The following is a 10,435-nucleotide window of genomic DNA, read 5'->3' on the forward strand; positions in this document are numbered from 1 at the left end:
GGGCTCGGGTCGACTCGGCTTGATGCCACCCCTATTTGCCAGCATATTTTTCAGCTGAAAAGCTATCCTTAGAAGTTGGGTAGGAGAGATCTTTAGAGGACTTCTATTCATATGGGTACCAACTGAATGAAGCAGTGTTTAAAACAATCGTGTTCATTTTGATCAATGCCTTGACATAGGATTCAGAAATATTTTGAGTCGTTCATGTTCACCTTTTTTCTTTTTTTTAAAAAAAAAAATTTTGGTCTACATGAAACTGGTAGACATTATCAAACGCTTGCATAGACTAAGAGTTTGGAATATCTCTTCATGTTCATATGAGCAGCTGCCCACATTTATCTTAATTTTGTTCAAGATATTGATATTAAAGGCCGGGAATTCCTGGATCACGCAATGGACGACAACCGCGTAATTTATTTCTCATGGTGGACTCGGTGACAATGCATGATGTCCTAACAAGGGCTTTTGGGGGCGATGGAGTGGGCCGAGACGGAGAGGGAGTTTGCGGCGGGGGATAGACAATATGTCATTGCCTTAACCACAGTTATTGAAGCCAACAATGGGCCGACCACTGTACATTTCCCTTGATGGAATTACAAGGATGACCGCTGCTTAACTGCACCAAAAAAACACAAATGAGGCGCGCAGGCTCCAGCTCTATACAAATAATAATTCCTCTCAAATCAGTCGGCAAGCTGTTCACGATCTTCAAAGTAATCGCGGCCTCCAATATCTTCCAAAACATTCTCATCTTGGGCATTGCGGCTTCTTGTTCCGTTACAGGTGTTATCGTCATCTTTCTTACCTGCTCTTGGGAATGGGATAATCCCAATGACGGACATACTGCTCGCAAATCCATCAACATCCCTCGTTCCAACATAAAGACCTCGGCTACCCGCATTGACCAATGTGTCAATGGGTTGATTTCCCTGTTCAATAGCAAACGGGAACAAGCAGGCAAGTAACGGTCAGTGCCGAGCTTCAGCATCACAGCATAAAAATTAAAACAGCTCCTAAACCTGCATCATAAAGTGCACGGTTTTTTCAGTCCTTACCGGGATACATTGGATATTTTCGTCCATCCCACTAAATACAGCTGGAAGCATCTCCATCAATGGAGGACATGTCTGTGTTGAACTGATGAGCAGCCGAAGAGTGTCCCTAGCACCCTTCTCAACCACTGATTCAGTTTCAGGGATTAGAGAATGATTCACAAGACTAGGAAGTAGAGGTGATATTGTCGTTGAAATAGTAGGGCTAACAAGATATCCTTGGCCTGATGAACAAACATCTACTACTGGTATATGGACTATGGGATCAGATATGAACGGCGTGAATGTAGGAAGCTGTTGTGAACTTGGGATGGTCATGAAGGGGGCAACAGGGAGCGGGAACCGGAATAATGGATCTGGTACAAGAGTTTGTGCAGACGTATCAACAGGCAATTTCACAGGTGGAATAACAGAGCTCGAGGACCTAGTTGCAACAGATAGTAGAGAAGACAAAGGTGGCAAAGAAAGAGAATCAGATGACAAAGGAGGCAGATTAGGTGCTGTAACAGTATATTGCAAAGTTGATGTGCAGGGTGGACACCAACAGTAATACGGAGAAAGCAAAGAAGAAGAATACGGAGGAGGTAACTGTGATGGAAAACACAGAGGTAACGGACAAATTGATGGGATACAGGACAGACCAATTGTTGATGGTAAGGATAGTGGCATCTCTCTACGCTCCTGACTTAGCTCATCTCCAGTTCGGCCCGAGGAAGACAGCTCGGTGACACACGAATTCATGGTTGCTGGAAGAGATGGTCCTTCAGTAGAAAGAGTGCATAGACTGTCACTGCGCCTTCTGTATTTATCCCGGATCCCACCTCTTGTCAAATGTGAGTTTCTAGGAAAACCATCCTTGAAGGTGTTGGATCTTGGACTGAGACTACCCTGATAGAGAGAGGAATGTGACTTTGCCTGATGACTGGCCACAGATCGATACCGAGTTGATTTCGATGACAAAGGTAATGGTAGCATGCTTGAATCAGATTCAGGAGGTTCAGAGGCAGTCACATCTAAACATGTAGAATCTGATTGAGTAGCACTTGCTGAGCCAAAGAGATAAACACGAAGGTGTGTTGCAAAGCAATCCAGACGTAACTCAGAAATCCCAGTAAGCTGAACCAGAGTGGGCTTCGTCCTCAGCAAATCCTTCATCTACAGAGTAAGACAATCCAAGACTTTAGTTGATGGATGATCCACAAGCAAACACGTGTTTTCCAGCTATATCCCAGAAATAGCTTTTATAATAAAAGTTGAAATATTTATACAGCTTAGGTTGATCTCAGCTTTCAAAAGGTCCAGGCCCACAAAAATGTGTATTGATGGGCAAATTCACCAGCATAGATACCAAGAAAGCTTCTGGTTGAACCCCTTAATTGGTCAGGCAACTTAGTTTGATAAACATGGGCAGTATTATGATAATCATCACATAAAAGAGCTATATATACTAACACTAATCGAGCATACTGCACAATAGATATCTTCTCATAATCCCAAGATGGTATAGATGGGAAAGAAAAGGATCAACAAAAACAACAAAACACTAGCAAATATCAGGCAAGCACCTCTAGTTAATTTAATCAACTCCAGCATCAATTCAAAAAAAAAAAAAAATTAATCTACTCATAACTTCTAATCTTGCTAAACTTAATTCAAGTAGTAAATATCAACATCTATTTCCTGCAGATATGCTCTTGCCGAGTATTTACTTAATTATTGACAACTTGGGCAGCAAATTACCTTTCCCAGCAACTCAGCTCCAAGGGATTTAGACTTCTCTGCACACCAAAAATAAGAGACTTGGTCACCTGGGAGCTTTACAAGAAAAGAGCGACCAGAACTATCAGCAAATATTTCTTCAATTGAAACTTCCGAGCTCTCACTAGTGCTGTTCAATACAGCCAACCTCTCATTGCAGCCATCATCCCCAGCAAATGAGACGTGCAAGTCAGAAGAGGGTAAGAGTATAAGGTTTAGTTGTCCCCTGCATAAAGAGAGAAACATGATCACTTGAGCATTTGCATAGCTCAAAAAAATGAAGCATATAAAAGAATAATTCCCAATTCAGTTACTAGAAATAAAGCCAGAACTAACTGCATTGCACCCACACTAAAGGTAACTATGTATCTTAAATGTTCAGCCACTGGGTACAGTGAATTTTAACCATAGGCAGTCTATAAAAGCCACAATATACCTATATAAGAGCCAAAGAAACAACGAAAAAATTGCAAATATATTATAATAGGGACAGACATGGAAGCTGTTGAAGCCTCTGAAGTCTCATTGTGAAGTCCACCCAAAAGAATATGGAATATGTTACTGGGGCAAAAAACAAAAGAAAACAAAACAAAAAAGAAAAGAAAAAGAGAAATAAGAGGAAGAACAAGAACAAGAAGAGAGAAAAAAATGTATTACCATCTCATATCTGAGAAAATGCATTAATGTACTTCTTACAATTAATCAATACTTTGAAACCTTCATCTAAAAATATTTTGAGAGAGAATGGGATCGATATACAAAGGGAGGAAATTTTTTAGTAGGTTGCTCCAGGTAATTCTCCCTTGAATTTTGTGATCAATCCTTCCTATAACCAAATGCATAACCGGCCATAAGTTGTACTTATACATGCTTTGGACAGTTTGAATGGCAAGTTCAATGTTTGTTTGTCAACACAAAGAGCGGCACAATGTACTATGACCTCAACAAGACTTGGTTGAAACCCAGAATTCAGAATTTGTCCATAGTAAGCCAGAAAATAAAATACTCAGTAGCAAATGACACACACATACAACATCTTTCTTTTTAGGAAATGAAAAAAGAAAAAAATTAATTATTAAGAAGAGAGAGAACAAAGATCTCCCTGGGGGGTTGCAAAGAAAAAGTGAAAAACTACATAAGCAAAAGAAAGAAACATACCCTCAACTTTTGATTTAATTTTTTTAGAATAATTTTATTTTACAATAAAAGGTGAAACAAACTGATCCAGCTCTATGTGAAGAGTATGTTCCAACAACTTCTTGTTGAACAGTACCACTCCCTCGCATCAGATTAGCTTCACAGGGTATTCAATGACAAAAAGTGTGTTGATGAATGTCCTTCTTGGGTTCAGCGGATATGTATAAATGGACAAATAATATAACCCAAACAATATTAATCAATCATAAATTTTCAAAAGTTAAAGACTCAGAAAAGACAAACATGTTGTACAATCATATAAAAACATTAATCTTCTTTATTTTTTTAAATCCACAACCAAAGAAAGAAGCAATCTACATTAGACCGACTTCCCCCCCAAAAACAAAAGCCGACCCTAAAAAGGAAAAAGAAAGAAAAGGAAACATCCTGGAAAGATTATGGCAAATCACCCCTAAAAAATGATTAAAAAAAAAAAATTCATGCAGTGACTAATAAACAAATATCTTCCTCAAAGAGAAGCATAACAATATCATACTATGTAACAATTCCAAGAGCTATTCATCACAACCAATTTACTCGTAGTGACAATTATTCAACACAACCTACTCTTCAAGACAATGTAGAAGTTTACTTTTATCTTGTTTAAGAAAGACTGCAACAAAATAACAAACAATGAGCTACATAAAACAATGCAAGGATTTTAATTTACATGCACAGCTGAAGCACATCCGTCACAAAATGTACAATGTTAAATGAGAAACAGAAAGACACACTGGGGTATGCAGAAACCATAAGTTAATGGTCTGAAATAAAACAAGTAAAAAATAATGAAATCTGAACATAACAGGTTTTCAGTCTTAAATAAGACAGCATAACTCTGGTTTCTGTAACCTTTCATAGACCAGATCCCTTGTTCCTGACTACTGGCTTCATGAGGATGATAGAAAAGGTTGACACTCTACAAGTACATTGGGATTGAAAGAATTAAAAACTCCATATTTACAAGGCCATGAAACTACCTTCTTTCCCTCATATTTCAGAGATCATAACAGAACATGACACACGCCCACTTTACCTACAAATCAAAAGACAGCTTTATTTGGAGATATGAACAATTTCACCATCAATAAGCTGAAACATAGAATCCTGCAAATGTTTGGTAAATATCTACAAATACAGGATGCATTTTCCAGCAATATTATGAGATAATAAGCTCAATATTGGTGAACAGAGTTCTAATCAAATAAAGTCTCATCTGAGTCAAAATAATAAAAAACAAAAAAAATGACATTGAATTAATAGCAAACACTTCCAACAATGGATAGCAGAATGATGTCATGACAAGAACCTTGTCAGAAGAGAGAGAAGCCATCGATATTACAGCAATACAAATAAATTAATTAGACAGAGACCAATTAAAACTTATCCAAGGAAAAAAACTAATTTATTTGTTTCAGTACCCTCAAGAGGTGCATTAGCTCAGCCACTTGCTTAAAAAAACTTCACGTGTTCTATAACTTCAAATTAGAAAACGCAAATTTACTAAAGGTGACAGGTGAAGGACTTCCGTTCAACCACTGCAATTTAGTTCACTTCATACTTAGGAATTTCTAGCAAAGCTCTAAGATCATGAGCTAATCCACAAAGAGGTTGGATTTTCTGCAGAAAATTAATGTTTCTAGCCAATCACAGGTACCCATGGCACCACATGATTAAGGCAGATGCCTGTCATTGGCCTGTGCTACCAGTGATTAGCCCACCATGTGAATGTATCAGGTAGCTCTCACTGGTCCACAGCGCAGTTTAGCATTCTATCCAGAGCAGCAGATCCAACCTCATCCCTCAACCACTCCACTTAGAAGATCTGCAGATTAACATAATTCAGGAACTAAGATTCACTTTCTGTGGCTAGGTTCTTCAACAACCAGATATATATACACTCTAGAGTATCTCAAGATAATGTACTAGGAGAACACAATATATTCAAATAGATCATGTGAGGTCTAGTATAGGGAAAAAAAATGATGTATGATATTAAGGAATAGTAAAGAAGGAAAGTGATCTATAACAACTTTTTCCAATGGTTTCCTTTCGGTTTATTTATGCCTCTCTAATCAATATTCCTTATTTTTAGAAAAATAAAATATTATTTCTGCAAGAAAATGAGGATAGAGAAGTTGAGAGCCAACACCAACTAAATGTGGCTATAAAAATGAACTCAGATCATACTAAATTTTTCTGATTCATGATGTTTAAATCGTGTCTTTACTGAACTGGGTCCAAATTTAATCAAAGTAATCAATCAAAGGATACCTTTATCATTTCAAACAAGTAAATAAAAAAGCCTGTTTTTTCTATGTCTACTGATCCAAAGTTTCTAGCACCAGGAAGTATATGGCATTCTAGTCCATACTTGACTGTATATAATGGGACAAAGATGAACCATCGCTCATCTTCATTCATTTCATCCAGAAAACAGACCAACCTAATAAAATAAGGGAAAGTTACCGTATCTAACAATATTGTAAAAGAACGCTGTTAACATGTGAACCCCAACATGCATCAGTTAGGCTTTAATCTGAAATTGAAACAATATAACAAAGGCTACATAAAATAAATTATTAACAATTGCATACTTGCAAAAAATGGAAATAACAGAAATCTCACATAACCATTCATTTGTGCCAAAAAAAATAAAAAATCATATACCTAATTGCAGTGGGGTTCAAAAGGTTCCCTTGCTTAATAACCTTCCCAACACGAATGGACACCAGAGGAACACATAAGCATCTAGCCAGCATACCCACTTCTGCCGCTTCAAAGTGCTGTTACAAATTTGGAATACAATGTCAAAAAATACCCAATTTATCATATAAGTACCATAATAGGAATGGAAACTAAAAAAAAAAAAGATACGAAAACAAAAAACACAGTAAAGAAACTTATAAGAGACAAAAATGAGGAATGGCAAGGAAACATTTGAGGAGTTTCTATCAAATGCGAAGGGACAATAACAAGACCATGTACAACACGTAAAAAAGGACAATAACCAAACATGAAATATTTACATTTCTACAACAAGTAATTCGAATAAACAACTGCGAATAATTTCTTAGAGCGAATAATTATTAAATAAAATTGAATAACCAATTAGTTGTAACAGATTTATTTAATTGATTTTTTTTTTTAAGAAGAAGAAGAAGAAGACAACTACCAGTGCTTTTCTAGTAGAAGTCAAGAACTAAAAACTAATTTTGTCATTTTTAACTTCTATTTCAAAGAAATATAGAAATATATAAAAGATCTGCTTGTTTTGAATACTCAAAAAACTACGACTGAAACATTTTACATGGCTCCTATAATTTCGAAGATCATCACTTTCTGAAATTTCCAGAAAAACGAGTTTCGGCAATTAGCGGCTGGATCATCAGTTTGATGACATGTCCCTCTTAGAAACGGGGCGCAACTCTCGGAAACAGATCCAACGTTTACTGACTTATACAGCATAAAGTAAGAGAGTTTTTTCAGATGAGTCCACCGCGAACGAGAAGCTCTCTGGGTTCCGGACGCATCTGATCCATCTCAAACGCAGGGTTAAGCAACTTCAAAGAATTCGGGAAAGGGTGGTCCAAGGGAAAAAAGGTCAAGGACTAAATCAAAAACGTTGGTACAACCACAGACCTGACTTAAGTGAGCCAGAAGTCGATCCTCTGCAACTCCATTCGAAACGTTAAGCTTGAGCAGAGGCTTTAACCTTTCATCAGCTCGACACGCCCCAATAACCTGCAAATCCAGTGCCTGAAGCCACTGCAAAATGCTGTTTTCCCTATCGTCCTCCCGAAACAACAGATCTCCCTCTCCATCGCCTCTGAAAACATCCCTCAACCTCTCCGCGATGCCTCTCCCACCAGCAGAGTCTGTTCTGCGCCCCCGGCCAACATCCGCATCCTCAGAAGTTCGTACATCCGTTTCGTTTAAATTAATTTCATTTGTACTATTTTCCAGATCATGATTTTCGAGGTCCGAACCCTCACTGTCGCTGTCATGAACGAAATCCTCTTTCTTCCGATTAAACATCTCCGATCTGTAAAACGAACACGATCACCACCGCACCGAATATTTCACCTCTCTCAAGAAATCCAAGACTCCGCAGTTTCAGAAACCGCAAACTGTTAAATGAAAACTTCTCGAGATCGAGTCTGAAATCAACGAGAAGCCTTAAAAATAATATCCAGTAAAATCCAAGTGAAAATTGAATCTTACACGCGGATGAACTATTGGCAAGAATCTGGAAAAAAATAAATAAAAGCAGACGGCTGCAAGGAGCTTTATCGGACGAAGGGAGGGGGAGCCGGCCACTGATGCACAAAAGATATTTAGCCCTCGATCGTCGCTCAAAATGATGCAATTGTTGAGGCGGTCATGGGTATAAAAGGAGATGTCCGGACCTGAAATTCATTTCTAAAATCCGGTTTTGTGGTGTTTCGCGTCCTTGAAAGATTGGTGGGACCATGAAGTTTTGGTTCCAGCGAGGCTCCTCGTCATCAACAAGCTCGCCAACCCTAACCTTTCGAGTCTCGAAGACAGCGCGTCGTTTTCAGTATTCCCGGTACGGCTGCGCCGGTGGGGCCGGTTATAGTTTCATGCAGTTCCGACTTGGCCCGATTTTGTGGCATTTGCAAGTAATTTGCGGCTAAAAATCGGCTCATCCGTCAAATGATCTATCACTGGTGGGCGACTAAATGAGTTTTACTAACATGATTGGGGAATAAATATTTTATTATACTCGTTCCCTCAAACTTGTCCCTACCTTTATCTAAGCCAAAAAAGATTCCCTTGCGCTAACTCTAAAGAAGCATAAGTAAAAAAATCTATCTTAATTAATAAAATATTATATTATATTATTTATTATATTTACTATTTTTATTACTATATTAAATTAGTGATTTAAAGTGGTAATTAAAGTATTATTAAAGTCAGCATTTGATAAGTATTTTTTTAAATTTATTTATTTTTATAATTAATTAACCTAATATTTTTTATTTTGTGGAAATATATTATTAATTTATACTAAGTATAAATCTATCTTATGTTATTTATTTATTTATTTATTTATTTTTATTATTATATTAAATTAGTGTTTAAGAGTGGTAATTAAAATATTGTTAAAGTAAGTAATTGATCAAGTATTTTTTTTAATTATTCTATTTTTTACCATTAATTAAACTAATTAATTTAAATTTAGTAAAAATATATTATTATTTTATAGTACACAAAAATCTATCTTATGTTATTAATAAAATATTTTTTTTTTTATTACTATATTAAATTTGTGATTTAAAAGTGGTAATTAAACTATTATTAAAGTAAGCAATTGATCAAGTATTTTTGTTTAATTAATATATTTTTTATTATTAATTAAAGTAATAATTTTTTTTGTGGAAATGTATTATAAATTTATACTACATAAAATATATCTTATGTTATTAATAAAAAATTATTTATTTATTTATTTATTATATTCATTACTGTTCTTTTTTTACTTTTTATTTATCTATTTTTTATAATTAATTAGTGCATCAATTAATTGTCACACATAGTTGTTGTTTTAATTTAGACTAAACTGCAATCTATCTTAATTTATTAATAAAATATATTATTTAATTAATTAGTATATTAATATATTTTAATACTACATTAACTTACTTATTAGGGTAGTAACCATATTTGTTTAGGTTAATTATCTGTTTAGGTATATGATCTATTTAGATATATTATAAAAAATAACTCATTCTCTTATTTAAACTATATTTTTCATTTTGGGCACTAGTACAATAAAGTGTTTTTTAGTACACTTTACATCTACTTTACTAATACCAACAAGTGATTCACTTTTACTTACACTAGGTAAGTGCACTAACCCTTTTGTGCTTCGATTTCTTCCTCGTTGAACAGATGTTTAGCAAACCCCCTTTCCCTCTAGTTTCTTTAGGGCTTTTTTAGAACCCCTATAAAAGAAAAGAAAACAAGAATTTTATCATTATTATTTATAAAATAGTTATTGAGAATAAGATAATGATAAAAATTTTATTTTTATTATATTTAATTTTATTTTCCATGGTTTCCAAATAGACCCTTAAGGTGGGAGGGATCTTAGTTTTCCCCATTCATCTCGGAGGAGCAAACTAGAGAGAAGAGGGGTAAGACTCTTATCCCTTTCTTCCTCTCTTTAGGTAATAAAAATTGGAGAACAAAACGGGGCTTCTCCCTAGCCATGACGAATGGCAGGGTGCGATTTTTGGCCTTCTTTGGTTTTTCTTGTTATATGACTTGGGCATTAGATTGGTCCAATTAAACTCGATTCAACTGAATTGGTCCAATCAGAGTTTTATAACACTGAAACAATTTAAAAAAAGAAAGAAAATAATATTAAAAACAAAAGCATGAGATTTGAAGAGGGGTAACAC

At 35.6% G+C, this 10,435-nt stretch overlaps 1 protein-coding gene across 2 annotated transcripts; it reads right to left on the bottom strand.

Moving 5' to 3' along the window:
* Positions 1-386: 386 nt before the first annotated feature.
* LOC137965627 (uncharacterized) lies at positions 387-8,356 on the bottom strand. 2 transcript variants are annotated; one of them, XM_068811902.1, is made up of 6 exons: positions 8,232-8,356; positions 7,650-8,052; positions 6,678-6,793; positions 2,793-3,036; positions 1,056-2,207; positions 387-929 (listed from the first exon to the last, which is right to left on the bottom strand). In XM_068811902.1, the coding sequence occupies exons 2-6, from the start codon at positions 8,043-8,045 to the stop codon at positions 684-686; spliced, it is 2,154 nt and encodes a 717-aa protein (XP_068668003.1). In that variant the 5' UTR covers positions 8,046-8,052; positions 8,232-8,356; the 3' UTR covers positions 387-683. The 2 variants fall into 2 exon arrangements, with proteins under 2 accessions (XP_068668003.1, XP_068668002.1); XM_068811901.1 differs by having other exon boundaries at positions 7,650-8,356.
* Between the last annotated feature and the right edge of the window lie 2,079 nt (positions 8,357-10,435).

The sequence above is a fragment of the Aristolochia californica genome, unplaced genomic scaffold (assembly GCF_029961685.1).
Source record: "Aristolochia californica isolate CCGP_79_NKW_82.1479 unplaced genomic scaffold, dmAriCali1.0.hap1 SCAF_5, whole genome shotgun sequence".
Lineage (NCBI taxonomy): Eukaryota > Viridiplantae > Streptophyta > Magnoliopsida > Piperales > Aristolochiaceae > Aristolochia > Aristolochia californica.